Source organism: Engystomops pustulosus, chromosome 1 (assembly GCF_040894005.1).
Source record: "Engystomops pustulosus chromosome 1, aEngPut4.maternal, whole genome shotgun sequence".
NCBI classification, from domain to species: Eukaryota; Metazoa; Chordata; class Amphibia; order Anura; family Leptodactylidae; genus Engystomops; species Engystomops pustulosus.
The window spans coordinates 240,431,744-240,449,375 of record NC_092411.1 but is presented as its reverse complement, the minus strand read 5'-3'; the positions used below and the strand labels follow the sequence as shown (position 1 = coordinate 240,449,375).

The 17,632-nt window shown below is 39.5% G+C and overlaps 1 protein-coding gene across 6 annotated transcripts in view; it reads left to right on the top strand.

Moving 5' to 3' along the window:
- The window catches only part of MTUS1 (microtubule associated scaffold protein 1), a 129,059-nt gene that overhangs the window by 22,380 nt on the left and 89,047 nt on the right, over nucleotides 1-17,632 (top strand). For all 6 annotated transcript variants that reach the window (XM_072122343.1, XM_072122352.1, XM_072122361.1 and 3 more), the window contains exon 2: nucleotides 6,373-8,754. In XM_072122343.1, coding sequence (XP_071978444.1) covers nucleotides 6,532-8,754 — 2,223 coding nt within the window. In that variant the 5' untranslated portion in view covers nucleotides 6,373-6,531. The remainder of the gene's footprint in view (nucleotides 1-6,372; nucleotides 8,755-17,632) is intronic.

Here is a 17,632-nt window from a genome sequence, read left to right as displayed (position 1 = left end):
AAATATTATGAAGGTTGCTTCTGATTTTCTCATCTTGGCGTCGTCTATTGTGAGAGATGAAAGAAATATGTAATTCTGTTGCTACTTCGTGTCTGCATTAAACCACCTGGGTCTGAGCTGTGGTGGGGCATGCTTGGGCACAGGGTGAATAGGCTTGTCTTTTGTCTTATTTTCTTGGCTCTTCCACAATAGGAGAGGTCCCTTGTCTGCTCAGATATCCAATGAATGAATGAATCATTCATGAGGTTTGCAATTACAATGCCTACTGAAGCCAATATGCCTAATGCAAAGGTTTGCATTGTGTGTGATCATGTTACATAGTCCTCTAGTTAAAACGTAGTGTTTACATTTCATCGCTACAGCCAATGCATTCATTATTAAACTAAGAAAATGACAGTAATGAGACGTCACACCAGTACAAATAAATGGGCTCCTCACAGGGAAGAAATTTGGTTGAACACCAATCCGAACTATTGTAGTATTTTCTCTTATCCCCTTTGTAAGGACCCTCAAATTTTTACTGTTCTGGTGAAATGCAAAATTTTGTAGTGACATATTTTTTTTTTAATTTTTTTTTTATTGCAAATTGATCCAGCATGATGTTGTAGATATGTAATCTAAACTACGAAGAGGGACCTAGCGTGGCTGAAGGGAACTTGCCACCAGATTTTACCCCACTATACTACTACCATCATATGCTGTGGTATGAAATCTTCTTTTTAGATATCCCTCCTTTATGTGAATTCTTGGCCATTTACATTTGAAAAAAAAAAATCTCCATAGTTGTGTGAAAATGTGCAGAGGAGACTCATATTTGCTGCAGGTGGAGCGTCTCTTCAGGTGCCTCTGTCTTTTGTTCTATAGTACCTAGAAACAAACTGATGTCATACTTAATATAAGAAACCCATCTTTAAAGGGACATTCCCACGAAGACAAATTTCTTAAATGTACTTGATGTACTTAAATGTAGGAAAACAAAATAACACATTCTTTAATTCCTTGTTACCAAAAACTTCTCATTCCACAGATCTAATTCCAACCTTTCTCTATCAGTCCTAGTGTACACAATTTAAGTTGCCCCCTAGACACGACCCTGTAGCTTTTAACTTGGGGTTGGGGAAGCCATCTTGGATTTCTGTGTGATGGCCATGCAGCTGAGATTTTTGTCTTGCTCTCTGCCTCTAGCCCATTCCAGGATGGAGCTCTTACTGACGCAGACACTGAGTTCCTGCCGGCATCAGCTTGAGGAGTGTAAAGCTACAGGCAGATAAGTTCTTTATCGGGGAAGGGGGAGGAAGGCACAACAGATGTAGTAGTGTGTTGTGGAATAGCAGAGATGTAGCACAGCTAACTGTTATTGTGTCATGTATCATCACCTCTAATCTGTCTCCTCTTTCTTTTTGTCAGATGAGACACAATGTTCAGAAGGTACTGAAAGTGTATATAAGCCTGTACCCTGATAGTATAATCACATTGTCAGCACACCGAACTACATAGATCATAATGGGGAAGATTTATCAAGCTGTCTGAAAGTCACAATATTTCTAGCTGCCCTACAACCAATGACAGCTCAGCTTTCATTTTACCAGGTTCATGAATATTTTAAAGGGGAGCTGGCTCCCACGGGCAACTAGAAATATTCTGACTTTCAGACAGCTTGACAAATCTGCCCCAATGTGTTTGCTTAGAGTCCCCACCCACACCCTGGGATTTTGCCAGGGAGTGATGGGAGCTAAAACTGCAATAAAACTAAGTAAAATTGTGAAGTAAAAGGGTTAAAAATTATCTTTATTGTGCAAACATCACTAGGGGGTTAGTAGTTTGGTGGACATAGAATATAGTTCTCTTGAAGTCCCTAGAGCAGTGACGGCAAACCTTTTTAGACACCAAGTGCCCAAACTACAACCAAAACCCACATTTTTTTCACAAAGTGCCAATGTAGCGATTTAGGCGTAACTTTATTACTCCCTGCTCTATGACATGTTTAAATTGTATAGGCAACTGAGGACACCAATACAGTAGAAAGAAGGAGAAGTAGTTTGGATCATCATTGTAGCTTCCTTCTAGGATCCTGGGAATGAAAAGAGCATTGAGCCCTGTCTGGCAAACCCTGTCCTGGGGTGAAGGCAAGGGTGCCCATATAGAAGGGTCTGAGTGCCACCTCTGGCACCAGTGCCATAGGTTCTCCACCACTGCCCTAGAGTGTGGGCATCTCCAAGCTTGAAAACCCTATTAATAAATAATATCATCCATCTGTAACAGCCTGCCAAACGGGTTATGTTACGAACAGGCTGTATTTAGACCTGTCGGTGTGCTTGCTTTACAATCCTTCATCCTGGTGGTAGATGTCTTTTTAAGAACCTGCTCTTTACCCTAAACATTAAAATGGTCTGGCATGCACTCTGCATGTTTGTGAACTGCCTGATTACATTGTTTCCCTGCAAAATAAGTCCTCCCCTGAAAATAAGACCTAGCGGCAGTCATCGGATATCGTGGGATAGAATCGCTGACTATTGCGCTGCAAATGCGCTACAAGCGGCAACCTGGACAAGAAGCGGTCATTTAAGAAGAGTGCTATCGTAAACCTGAGAGATTGGGGCCAATGATTCCAATAGAAATGGAACACTATGAAATTCAGCGTTTGGAGAGTTATAAAGGTGTTTGAGAAGTGGTTGATATAATGGTCTTTAAATAAAAAGACGACTGGGATCGTTAAATGTACCATAGATCATTGTACATGTAAATGGTCACAAGGCTCTATTCAGATGTTTATGTGCTGATGCATGTCATGACATGACTATAGTATATTGGTTTTTTTTTTTTTTTTTTTTTTTTTTTTTGTTCAATAAATATGAATTCTTGGTCATGGAAAAATAAGACCTCCCCCTTTTTTTTAAGAGCGAAATTTAATATAAGACACTATTATTTTCAGGCAAACGCTGTATTATAAAAGTTGAGCTCAGGCGTTTTCTAGCACTGTCCAGAGAAGTTGCAGTGTTACTCAGTCAATTCAACTCCTGGAAAAAAATTGTTATTTTAAGACTTTTCCTTGTACTGATGATGACTTTGCCATGTGCTCAGTTCCTTTTTCTTATATTATTTTAAGCGCTGCCCTTCTAAAATCATTTGACTTGATGTTTGAGTCACTCAAATTGTAGTTTTTTTATGGAAAATCTAGCTTGTCTTGGTTCCAAGGGTACATAGTAGTTGTAGTATTATTGCATTCACAGTGTATGTCTTGGCTCCTATGTTAAACATTTTCCCTTCTTAATTTATTTATTTTCCCAGTGTACTTGAAAATGTAGCACCCTTTGGAAAAAGTAGTAAAAACAAAACCTGTTTCATAAATTTGCTGTAGAATATATTTCTGTAGTCTTTTTCTTCAATATTTGTCAGCTATTTTTATGAGAATATTACTATAGCAACATTAAGTGTGGAAACTTGTGGGCGAGAGTCTTCATTAAAACGAGAAGCTGACATATTGGGGGAAGACTTCATGAGTTCTGGTGTAGGATAAAATCCCTGCCCCAGCTTAGGCTACTGATGTATCCGGCAGGGTGGCCGTGCAGCATACATTTCTATGCTCTGTAAAAAATCGCAAGTTATAGCGGCTGCGCAGGTCCCCAAGACTTCCCCTTACTCAGCCGACAACACCACCCTTCACACCCCTCCGTGCCCCTTTGGCATAAAGGGGATAATAATCGCAAGGCCGGGTGGCACACATTGTGATTGTTTTAGAGCTTCCACATGAGTTTCTTGGTGTATAAGCCCTGATAAATGTTTTTTTATGCAAAATTACCGTACCATAATCAAGCTCAAGACTGCATCCGCAGCAGAAAAAAACACATTTAAAGCATGTCTTATAAAGCAGCCGCTTTATAAGACCACAGGACCTTTCATTTGTGAATATCTGTAACATTGTAAAAGTTCAAATCGCCACCTTTCCCTAGAACTAAAAAAAAAAACCTTAAATGACTCCGTACATCGAAGAATGAAAGTTATTAATGACAGAAGATGGCAAAATGAAGACTTTTTTTTTTTTCCAAATGTTTAATTTTTATAAAATCTATTTAATAATTATTGCCCATATTTGGTATCCCCATGATTGTACCAACTACAGGAATAAAGAGGAGGTATCAAAAGTTAGTTAAGAATACACAGTCCACAAGAAAATTGTGCAAATCCTTTTTTTTTTTTTTTTTTTTTCTCGCCAATTTCATTTGGAATTTTGTCTTCCATCTTCCCAGTACACAGCATGGAATATTAAATGCTGTCACTGGAAAGTATAACTACAAAACTAGCCCTCCTACAGCTATGTATATGGAAAAATAATTTATGGATTTTTAAAGACTTGAAGCAAAAAACAGAAAAACGAAAAAGGCCAAGACATTAAGGGGATAAGCAAAACAATGCTTGTACGTGCAGTTGGCTGATGTCTTTATAGACCTCAGTGACTCCTACCTTGATGTAAACCAGTGCACCCCTTTGCCAGCCAACTGCAATTTTCCATCTCTAATACATTACACAGTATTTTCTCCAGAATGTGAAGCACAGAATGTGTCCATGAAGCTTAGCTGAAGGGTTTTGTAATGACACTTGCCCTTCTAAGAATTCTTTAATGGGATAATTGGTAAAGCTTTCTGATGTGACGAGTTGTTCTTTGGGTTGCCTTTAGGTTATTTTGAATCCTTGTTAATTGACTTTTAGCATGCATTGTGCTACTTCTTGGTTTTCTTTTTTTTGAATATTTTGGTTTTTAAAAAAAAGTATATCCGCTGTATTTACCATAATGCTGGTTACTTGCTCCTATAGGGCACTTCTATATGGTGTACTTTGGTAGCATGCCATGTTTTAAAGGTTTGAGCTTAAGGGGTCTTGAAGGAATTGGTTGCCCTACCCTTCCAATATCCATCTGTAGTATTGTGCATAATCTTGATTTTGTTTTTTTGTTTATTTTCTCTACAATAATTGGCTAGCTTCCGGGAATCCTGTTCAAAGCTGGGGGTGGCATGGCAAAATTGTTGCGGCAAATAGCACAATCTGCATAATGGATAGGTTTTAAACCAATCCTATTCCGTAGGCTGTGACAGTGGGGCCCCTTTCACATGAGCGTTGCAGAGTTTCAGCAAAGTCTATTCGGGTTTGGTCAGTAAATAATTGACATTTTCTATTGGAGTTTAGTCAGTTTTTACTGTGCATACAACATACATGTAAATCTTTTCTATAGCAATGGATCAGTGAAAAAACGCATTGCACTTGAATTTATATTGTAATGCTTTTTTTTTTTTTTTTGCACACATGCATGTCTACAATGGGTTGGTGTTTAATGCAAGTCCTGCATTAAGTGAGTGAAATGGGCTTTATTTGATTTTTGCTGTGGGTATAGAATGTGCAGGATTCCCCTTACTGTTAGTATTACAAGGGTGGAAATCCAGCCTTCTCCTTTAGGCATGGCTAAAAGCTGCAACCGAAATCCGGAATTTTCTGCTCAGGTCATATTTATGCTATGGGATGTATCTGATCTATAGAAGGTCTCCTCTGATGTAGAAAAGAGGCACACAACAGTGGTCGGACCATGCATGGGCTAGATTTCACAGACTGATGGGAGGGGCTTCCAAGCATCATGATGATATATGCAATCCTGTTGGAAAAGAAGGCCCTCCTTGCATCATGTATCACTGATGTATGTAGGTCCATTTACTGCAATGTGGTCGGTCCATTGAAAAGATTCATGAACCAACCACTATCATCTGAAACTGCCCTCAGTTTTGTAATACTGCCAAACATGCCTGTCGTTGTGATATGTATGAGCCATTACGGTCATATTCTGTTATTATGCAGTATAAAAAGCGCACAGTTGTTGAAAATGCTGTGCAGCAAAAGCCCTATTTACACAAGTCATAAATTACACTAAGTGAAAGGGGAATATAGATCCACATTGTAAATCGTTACTCAATCTGTCTAAATGGCTAATACAAATAAGTACCGATGGAAGCCTGGTACTTGGGCAGTGTAAATCCTCCCCTAGACATCTTTGCTTTCTATTCTTGTTCTTACATAAAGTTGTGGGTTCTGATAAGACCAATGTAAATATAACCAGTGAGGTTGCCAAACAAACAAATCCGGTTGCTATTGTCAAACCTATTGGAACATGTTGTGACGTAACAGTTGTGTTTTTATGCGACTCGTCTTTGTGAGAAAATGAGACTGGTTACCAAAGGAAAGTTTCAAGTTGCAATAAATATTAATTATCTGGAAACTTTAGTTGAGCCTTCCAATAGTGTAGACCAGTATAAGTTTTATTAAAAGTATATTTAATTTTGATGCCTTCCATGATCTGATCCTATTATTTGCTTTATTTTTTTCTTACAGATTTCAACATTCTATCTCTAACCTGCTGGATAGATCTTTGCATGGGCCATCTTTGCTTCCATTCTGCCTTCATCAAGGCATCGGTTTTGCTCTTCATTGTAGATTATTCTCTCTATTGAAATGCCCTGACTGACATGTTCAAAGCTGGAAGGCATCAGGATGAATTTGGATAATGTAGAAAAATCAACTAGGATTGAATTTGACTCAAAGTTGTTAAATAGTGATAATGGAAATGCTAACGCAGAGAAGAACGCTGGGTGCTCAAAATGTGAGCAAAACCTTAACTCCAACGCACCCACTGTTGCTATCGGCTATGAAGATGGTAGTGAATCCCTACTGGAGAATCATAATGAACTGGAGCTGGAGGATACTGTGGACTATAGAAACAAGCAACTTGATGGATGCATGGCCAAAAAAAATTCAGGGAATATAAAAGCAGAACTTGAGGATACATGGATTGACATGGATTATGTTAATAAGGAATCGTCTAAAAAAATCTGTTCTAAGATCCTTTTGCCTGCTCAACGTGAATTGTCTTATGACGACCTCCTCACAAAAACTTCAGATGCAGATCTGGAAGAAACTGTTGATTATATTGGTAAGAAATCTTCCGAACAAATTGGCTCATTCCCCAGTAAAATCCTTTTGCCTTCTCAACCTCAGCAATCCACAAATCCTGTTTCTTTAAAGAATGAGCACAATAACCTGGATATTGAAGATGATTCAATGCCTTGTATACATAAGACAAATGAAGCACAATGTAGGAAAATGGAGTCTTTGGAAACTTCACGGTTCACTTTAAAACGTACTGATGAGCCCTGTGAGAATGTTCATAATGAGCAGATGGAGACGTGTGCTCCCTTTTCCAATTGCAAGGACACAGAGCAACCAACGCTGACCTTGTTGTCTATGTCATGGGACTTTAGTAATGCAGAGTGTATGAGGAAAAACAGCCTGGTTTCTAGTAGCTCTGAAAAGCCAATGAGTGCTTCTTTACTAGAAGGTTCAATGTTACCAAATGCTTCCATTGAAGTGTTTTCAGGGTCCTTTAAATGGACCAACAATATCCCTGGTAGCTGTCAGAGTAATGAACTGTCCAATAAAAACTTGAGTTATTTTGAAGTGCCTCCACGTAATACAGATTCCAAAGAAATGGTGCTGAACAAGATGAATGCAGAAAGTTTAGGCCATGCTACCGACACAAATGTGACTTCAGGCAATACACCTAAAGAGAGCAATGAAAAATTTGTCCAGGCTATAAACAATGTTGACCTTGTAATAGAAGTAAAAGATTTAAACAAAAATGACCTCTGCCCTGCTCCTAAAACTGAAACCGTAAATCCAGCTTTATGTATAGAGGAAAGTGACATTGAAACCAAAAATGTAAATGGAGTTCAAGCTGAAGACACCAGCTCTGTGAAGTTCTCTACTGAAACACAATCACTAAGCACAGAGTCAAAAGATTTGTTAGCAAGCCTAACTGGGCACAACTGTGAGGACACTTTCTTGATTTCTAGTCCCTGTGCCCAAACGAATATCAAGACATACACTTCTACTCCGTTGCCCGAGTCTAAAAATATGACCTTCTCTGTTCCTGTTCTAGATGATATTGGGCAGATTGATAACCCCAAAATTCCAGATTTGATAAAGGATGTTAATCGAGGAAGAGCTTTAGAAACTGTTAAATCTACCTGTGGGAACGCTACAGTAAAACCGGCTACAAGGAAACCAGCTACAGTACAACCTGTTCCAAAAGTAAAGAAAAATGAAGTGGTTACCTTTCCTAAACCGAACTTTAGAAATGTAAAGGCAAAAGTCCTTAGTAGACCTGCATTAATCACAAAGGATTGCCCTCCATCCCTTTTGAAACCTTCTCCAAGGTCCCCGCAGTCTCATTCTAATGTCTCTTCACCTATAGCATCTCCTCGGGCTCCTGCTTCCATCAAAACCTTAAAGAAAAAACCTGTTCCTGATCAGGACCTGAAGACAGAGGCTGCTGTTGCTAAATCTCAGAAGCAACCAATTAATAAGCAGCTCTTCTCTGGCCAACCTGCACATGCCCCAACCCATACAAAATATGCTTCAGGTAAAGTTCCCAGAACGGCGTTGTTGAAGCAGACACAGGATGAGATTGAGAGAGTAAGTTCTACTAATTCAACACGTACACTTGGATCAGCTGCTGTATTAACCAGTGCAACTGGATCCAGAGGGGCAGAACACAGAGGAGACAAGGCAAAGACCATTTCAAAGACTGGTGCTGTGAATGGTGCACACATGGGGCCGGATAATACGGAGCAGAATGGACTTATTGATGTCCCCTATGACAAACCACAATTACAGAAAGAAGACTGCATTTCTGGTGATATATTTAGCAACATATCAGTAAGTGTTTATTGGGTTTTACTCTTTTTGCAGTTGCTGTGCATAATCTGTGCATTGTTGTTGCTTGCCCTTTCACTATTGAGTTGTGATGTAGCAGTCTCCTTATACTTCCTGCAGTTTATCTCCCAACTATGCATGAAGCAGAAACCTATTATTTCTTTACATCCCACATTTGTGGAGAAGTAGCGTATTACTCTACATTTGGCTTTGGTGCCGTGCTCAAGTAAACATACAGGGTGATTGTGAAGATCAGATTTCATGTAACTTCTGCCAAAACCACAAGTATCTCTGCAGTGGTCAAATTCATTCCAGATTCTGCTGCTTAAGCATTGTGTGTGTGTTTTAATGTTTTGTTCTAGGTCTGATTATTCTGAAATTTTCGTGTGTTTATCAACATGTGAGACATAACAGCCGTGCTGGGAACTAGTGATGTTCTGGGCTGGTAATGACTGTAGACATGGTTACTCCATACAAGACCTGGCAAATTTTCAGATTATATTACTCTTGCATAACAAGGCTACAAGTAGGTGCCATAGTTTTAGTAGTTCAAGATGTTGCGTTCTTGCTGAACAGAATTATTTTATTTCTTTTTCATCCTGTAAGACTGACAATGTTTTTTTTAAATATTTGTTGTCATTCTAAATCTGCCCTGAAGGGAAAGGTGCTTCAGATCAGGGTACAGGAATGTCCTGTTCTACAAGCTTATACGTGATCTTAGTGCAGATATAGAAAAAACACAATGTCCAATAAAGCATCATTTTAGACTTTTAACCCTGTGTATACTGAAAAGAAGGCATTTTATAAGGAGCAGCCAGTTATCGTTTCAAGCCAAATCTGTGTGTGTATAGAACTCTATATATATCTGTAAATACATTTTCAAAAAATGAAAACATTCCAGCACAAAGCCAGTGGAAAAAAGTATTAGCTTACCTTAAACTATCATTAAAATCCCCGATCCGGGCCGACTGACGATTCACCAAGATCGTGCGCCCGAGATACTGCATGTGCCGAAAGCCCGCGCCAAAATCCAAGCGCGTGCGCCAAAAACCCCAGTTAAATGCGGCGCAAAACGGAAACATTCGGGAAACCCAGCGGAAATGTGTAACGCGGACCCTTGGTAAATGTGCCCCTATGTGTGCCAATGGGTAGATACTGCAGTATACAACTTATAGTAGTTTGATGTTAAGATACTCCTCAAAAAAGCTATTTCCTCAATTGCAGAGCCAGGTATAGGGTTGACCCTGATGCTATGCTGGTTTTGTCACACTATGGAGGTTTCACCACATATTGCTGCTCTCCTGAAGGGATGGTAAGGTGTAGTGCACCCCAATAGGATATAAGTCCAGAGAGTAAGGGTCTGCAGTGAACGGTTTCGTTCTTTTACTCAAATGCAGGTGCAAATCAAAGGCCTGATTTCTTCAATCTCCTCCCTGGCAGAAGAAGGGTTCTATGCTGTGGAAAGACCTGAGCTAGTTGTCCCTCTTTCTCAGGTGGCTGGTGCCCTGATCACAGGCCAGGAGCCCATGGTCTATGGCAGAGTATCCCCATCTCCATTTAAGGTTGGTCAGGGAGACTGGCAGTCCTCTACTCCAAGCTGTGTTTCCCAACTGCAAGGTACTAGGGATTGTTCTCCTCATACCATCATGGCCATAAGTTTTGAGAATGACACAAATATTATATTTTCACATGAGCTGTTGCCCTCTGGTTTGTCAGATGTTTTTATCACATACAGAAATACAAGTGCAATCATATTACGAGTAACTAAAGCTTTTATAGACAGTTATAATGAGTTAATGCAGCAAGTCAATATTTGCAGTGTTGACCCTTCTTCTTCAGGACCTCTGCAATTCTCCCTGGCAGCTCTCAATCACCTTCTGGACCAGATCCTGACTGATAGCCGTCCATTCTTGCACAATCAATGCTTGCATTTTGTCAATTTGTTGGTTTTTGTTTGTCCACCTGTCTCTTGATGATTGACCACAAGTTCTCAATGGGATTACGATCTGGGGAGTTTCCAGCCCATGGACCCAAAATCTCTGTTTTGTTCCCTGAGCCATTTAGTTATCACCTTTGCTTTATGGCAAGATGCTCCATCATGCTGGAAAAGGCATTGTTGATCACCAAACTGCTCTTGGACGGTTGGGAGAAGTTTCTTTTGGAGGACATTCTGGTCCCATTCTTTATTCATGGATGTGTTTTTGGCCAAGACTGTGAGAGAGCCGATAACCTTGGCAGAGAGTTTGCATGGGGGAAATATTCAAATTTCCAAAGTTCAATGCTCTTCTGGGGCACTACAAAATCTCTCTACCTGCTGTCACATTGATGCAGAGGAGGTGGTTAGCTTAGCTTTTTTATGCTGGCAGCCAGCAATGCCCTGGGATTAATGTGGGACTTATAAAATGTTATGAGAACCTGCCCAAAACCTCAAGTATTGATCACAGTGGATTCTGGTCTTTGTTGTCTAGAGGTTTGGAAACACTGCTGTTTTTTTTTTCAAAAATGGCTCCACATCCAACCATGTTTAGTCCTTGTCATTGACTACAGCCAAGTTAAGGTCGGTTAGTTTGTATACAGCCGAACTGCATTATCAGTACAGACCATGGCTGGGTGTGGAGCTGTTTGTGGAAGAAGGCAGCCATGTTTTTCCCCAGACAACTATTTTAATTTTTCTTTTGTATAGGGAACTATATACAGGCAGTCCCCGGGTTACATACAAGATAGGGTCTGTAGGTTTGTTCTTAAGTTGAATTTGTATGTAAGTCGGAACTGTATATTTTATCATTGTAATCCCAGACAGAACTTTTTTGGTGTTTGTGACAATTGGATTTTAAAAATGTTGGGTTGTCATAAGAATCAATATTAACACTAAAGCTTTATTACAGACACCTGTGATAACTGTTATAGCTGTTTACTGTAGCCTAGGACTAAAGTACAATAAATTACTAATATCCAGAGGTCCGTTTGTAACTAGGGGTTGTATGTAAGTCGAGTGTTCTTAAGAAGGGGACCGCCTGTACTCTACATACTTGAATGTTGCATTATTTATGAATTTTGTATAATTTAGCACTTTATTTGAGAAGGTGACAATGACATTTACAATGTCTTTGGGTACAGTCTCCGTCTTATGGTTTACATTTACAGACTCTGTAGTAAAAGTAGCAGTAGGTTTAGTAGTCCTTGGCTATCCCTATGCTTATGTTTCTATTCTTCCAGGCAACAAGAATTGCTTTATGTGCAAACACATAGCCTTGCAGGTCAAAGGCTGATCCCCCACAGCATTGAAGATGTAGTAGGTAGTTGATGGATTTCTTGTTTAAATACTGGTTTATGCTAAACAACCTGTATTTAAAGTCCTTTCTAGGTTCAGATAAGGTTAAGTTTACATTCACTTTCATCTGTATTTTGGTTAACTGATTATTGGAACCTAAATCAATGTCCTGGTCCTTTTTAAATGAGTTACCCATGAAACAAAGTTCTCAAACATTAAGCCCTAAGTAAAATTGTTAAGTAAGAGGGTAAAAAAATCATTTAGCGTCTGAACATTCTGCTAGTATCTGACATGTATAAAAAGAGAGGTGAGGCAGATCAGAGATGAGATCGATGATATGGATATAAAACACAATGACACTCAGCTTTGCTCCCTCACCTAATCAATAAAAGTCAGCTCTGCTATACAGACCTTATCTCTCTGTAGCCTGTTGAGGAAATCTCTGAAAGCTGCTTGTCGGCAGGAATTGCCAGAGCTGGTCTTGTCTGCACACTGCAGGGCTATATTTTTAAGAATTTTGTTTTCCTGTGAATACCTTTTTTAACCCAAGGTCTGTGTCCATTTATGGCACAGTATTAAATGGCCTGCCCACTCAATGTCATGGTGGTCAGGAAGTAGTTGACTTTTTTTTTTTACACAATTCGTATTGCCTCTCCCCTTCTCCTATACTGCACATAAAATACAATAGTAAAACTGTTCGTTTCCCCATGTCTGAAAATACCAAATGTATTTTAAATTATCTCAAATGATTGCGATTTGTAAATTTCCCAAAATGGTGTCATTAAAAACTGCTTGTCCCACAAAAAAATGACCTTTTACACCAAAGTGCAGTACACTTTGGTTATGGGCTGTCACAATTGTGCAATTAAGGAGAATATTTTTCGAATTATATCAAAACTATAAAATGTATCTCTGTGATTATACTAAAGCGTGGAAAAAAGTGGATACATCATTTTGAAGTGTGCTTTGAAAGCCGTAACATGGCTCCTAAGAAAATGATGTAATTGTTTAAGGTTTTCAGTACCAAAACGGTGTCAAAAAGTACCAAAGAAAACAAACCCTCATTGTTCTATAGATGTAGAAATAGACATAAAAGCCTGAAAAGTCCTATGGTAGGAAAGAGTCAAGGAAGCCTTAATGTTTCGGCTTTTATCAGTTGACGACTCAAAGCCATTAGTGCACTTTACAAACTAATTTCTGATATAGAACAGGATCCATTTAGATAGGGTCATGTTTATTAAAGGTGGGTGGTCAATTCATGCCAATTACTATAATGGTGCAGTACACTGAAGCATTCTATTAATAGGAGAAGCTACGTGGAGACAAGGCCACATGGCCCGAAGGGAAGGACTGAACTTTTACAGCTTATCTGAGCCTTTAGCCTGAAGACATGAGAAGCGGAACACTTAGCATGGTTATCTAGAAGTACATGTTAATGGTTATTGATATTCCAATTAATAAATTGCACAATTCTTCTGCTATGTGAAATACTTTATTCTGCTTTGTACTTGAGTAGACTCTGTAGGTGTGGTGTGGGTGTAACATTGGTGTGAAAATGTATCATTTAATTTGCTATACCAGGAGGAGCTGAGATCTTGCCTAGAGCAGTGGTGAATTACGTTCTCTCTTCTGGTTCCAGCAGTGCTCTGGGCCTGTAGTGTTCTTGCTATAGAATAGAATGTTCTGGGTCAGAGGACAAATACAATGTAGTGAATTCTGATGATCCATATAAAAGATATGCCAAGAGGTTGTTATATATCAGCTCTGGCTTTTTTCCCCTCAACACCCCCTTCCCTCCATATTTCCTTTAGTTATGGCTGGCTGAATGTGTCCTGGTCAGCAGCACCCTGTCCCCATTACGTGGACCAGGACCTGCAGAGGGACCTGAGTGCCCATTGTATGGCCACACAGAGGATGACCAGGACACTTCAGAGATCCAACCATGGCACGCATCCCTCTCTGGCTACAGCTTCAATCACTAAGTTCTCCTAGCAGTAGCTTCTTGATTAGTTGCGCAGGCTCACCAGAAGATCCTGACAAGGAGAGGGCGCTACTCGCAACAACCACCTTGCCTCTGCATTGGCAGGGGTGTTGCACTTAAATAAATGCTACCAATGGAGAAAGGGGGGCTCAATATGGCGAATTTCCAATCCTACAACTTGGCATGTTTATTCCATCACATCACGGATTTGTTGAATTGCACTAAACGAATAATGCAAAAACAAGTGTTTTTTTTTTCTCTAAAATGTGTTTTTATTCTGCAAAAATATCAAAACAGAAAAAAAACTATATAAATGGGATAGCGCTGTAATCCTATTGACCCATAGGACATAAATAACATATCTATTCTATATGTATATAAAACACAGCGCAGCTCACCCCGCCCCTCTCCATAGGAATATACAGCGCACAGCGCCATATTATGTAGACAGATAGGACATGTCCTATCTTTCTACAGGCTATGGAGTGGTATGGCTCCCGCATGTGTGTTGCACCGTACCGGTCCCATAGAGGGCCGTGAGCCCATAGAAGTGTATGGGGGATGTATATACGCCCCTGCCCCCCCAAAAAAACTGTGTGAATGTATCCTTAATCAGTTGTGGCCAGAATATGTATCCATCTGCTTCCAAACCCAGACATTCCACTATTGGTTTTGTAGACATTTTTTGGAAAAGCCCCAGGTTCAGAGTTTATTTACAAAATATGACTTGTATATATGTTTTGCTGGTAAATGTTAGACCCAGCATGTTGTTCTTCACCTTATTTCTGCTTCCTGCTAGACCTGTCAGAATTTTCTTGCCATCTGCTGATAAAGGGAAATTAAGGGGTATTTTCAAAATGAATGTTATGGTTTGCATGATGGAAAATGATACATTTTTGCCAATATACTTTCTGTATTAAGTTCTCAGTTTTCTAGATCTGCTTTTTGTCCTGCTATAGAAAGCTTCTATGTTTACTTCCAGTGCATAGAAATCTAACCATGGTCACATAGGTGCACGGATCGTTAGTATCAGAATAATCAGAGCTGTGTTATATAACAAGCCGTGCGTGCACCTGTGTGACCATTGTCAGATTCTAGCCACTGGAAGTAAACATAAAAGCTTTCTATAGAATGACTGAGAGCTAGAAAACTGAAGAATTGATACAGAAAGTATATTGAAAAATTAGCATAAATTACATTATACAAACAATATTAATTATTTGGTGATGTGGAAATACCTCCTTTAAGAATACAGTTTCCTAAAATTAGGGTTTCACTTTAAGAATTCTTCTAGATGCTGATGAACTAGCCGCACCTTAACTAATGAGATTGCTGCCTATAGTGTTGCATGATTTTGTTACCACTTATGTCACCTGGAGCCATTAGCTACATTGAATTGTAGACTCCCTGCATGTTTTGTTAGGGAGGTCAGAATTGGAGAGCAGAAAATAGGATTTTCTTCATCCAAAAGCCAGGAGGGTTTGATTGAAAGAAATAGGAGACGTCGGTTTTAATCCTCTATGTTAGCAATTAGCTGAAAAAAGCAATTACCTCTACATTCCTGTAGTATGCTGCCAGACACGATCAGCCCTGATGTGCTCAAATTGTACAAATCTCTGGATTTGCAGCCCTGACAACAATTGAAGTCTTTATTGTCTATATAGTGTTGTTTTTTTTGTTTTTTTTTTTGAAATATTTTTAATACTTTTCTAATGTTCTTGACATTTCTCGCTTCTCACTGTTCTGACCTCTAATCGGGTTGTTTAAGGACGCTAGGGATGCCCTACTATGCCAGGACATTGTTTTATCAGTCTATTCTGGAACCATTTTATGACAGTCTATTTACATCTTGCTATAATCGAAATTTCATATGAAGCCACTTCTGAAGAACATTAGAGGATTATATTAGGATAGGTCTAGTCATCTGATTTAAGTGATATTTCTCTGTTAAAATGTGAGCAGTACGTTTTGGACATGACTGACTTGATGGGATTTCTTCTTCCAATAAGGCTTAAGTCTTTAAAGGAAACCTAAGGAAGGCTTTTTACATTAGGGGTTCCAATAGCCTCTGGCATGTCGTTTCTAAAAATGCCTTTGCTGTTCATCTGATTTAATTCTGCTTTTTTAATAGTTTCTTTAAGATTCCCTGGCTCCCTGCCAGCTGTTTGTAGTGAGTCTCCATTCCTCCTCCGCAGTCATTGCCCTGCTTCCTCTCACCACTTCGGTCACCTCCCCTCTGCAAGCCGTTATTATTTGGACTGCCCCTTCCCACTGGTACTCGCCAGCCACTGCAGACAGAGAGCCAGGTAATGTTAAAGAAACCATTAAAAAGAACAGGAATTGTTCGGATGCACCACAAAGCTATTTTAGAAATCAACATGACAGAGACTATTGTAACCTGTAACATGTACTTCTCTGAAGTATGCAGAGTTATCACCAAGATGGCCGCCACTGGAAACTACAAATCCCAAGATCCTTTAGTTCTCAGTAACTCCTCCTACCTCTTATGCTCTGCTCCCAGTGATGATTTAACAGGTTTCCTTGCTCTGTTACCATAGTAATGATGTATAACTGCCATCACAACACTGGCCATACTGGATGCCCTGCAACCAACCGACTACAGCCAAACATAGTGGTGGTCACATGACCTTCTCGGACAGGTGCTGGTCATGTGATCAGCAGCCATTTTCTGTCCTGTGTCTTCCCCGCACAGAGGAAATTAACGGACTGATTAAAGGGCCGGTAGCATTTTAATTCTTCATTATAGTCTGACAACAGCAGTTTTCTGCTAAGGGGAGCAAAATTTTAAATAACTAATTAAGTATTTGCTAATATTTTAAGGACCCATTTGTATATGATGCTGATTCCTATTGTGGCCAATATTTTCATTAATGACCTTGTAGTGGGTTTACACAGTCAAGTTTCAATATTTGCAGATGATACTAAGCTGTGTAAAGTAATAAATACTGAGGTCGATAGTTTAGCATTACAGAGGGATTTGTGGAAGCTTGAGGGATGGGCAGAGAAATGGTTAATGAGGTTTAATGTAGATATATGTAAAGTTATGCACTTGGGCCATGGAAACAAAAAGTATAATTATGTTCTAAACTGTCAATTACTTAGTAAAACTGAAGCTGAAAAGGACTTGGGGGTATTGGTGGATGGTAAACTTAATTTGTGACCAGCGCCAGGCGGCTGCTGCTAAAGCAAATAAAATAATGGGATGTATCAAAAGAGGAATAGATTCTCATGATAAAGACATAGTTTTGCCCTTATACAAATCCCTGGTCAGACCACACATGGAATATTGTGTACAGTTTTGGGCACCAGTGTATAAAAAGGATATAGTAGAGCTGGAATGGGTGCAGAGGAGAGCAACCAGGATTATTAGGGGAATGGGGGAACTAGAATACAATGACAGATTACAAAATTTGGGATTATTCAGTTTAGAAAAAAGACGACTGAGGGGAGACCTCATTACAATGTACAAATACCTGAACGGACAGTACAAGGATCTCTCCAAAGATCTTTTTATACCTCGGCCTGTGACCAGGACAAGGGGGCATCCTCTACGCCTAGAGGAGAGGCGATTCTACCATCGCCATAGACAAAGGTTCTTTACTGTAAGA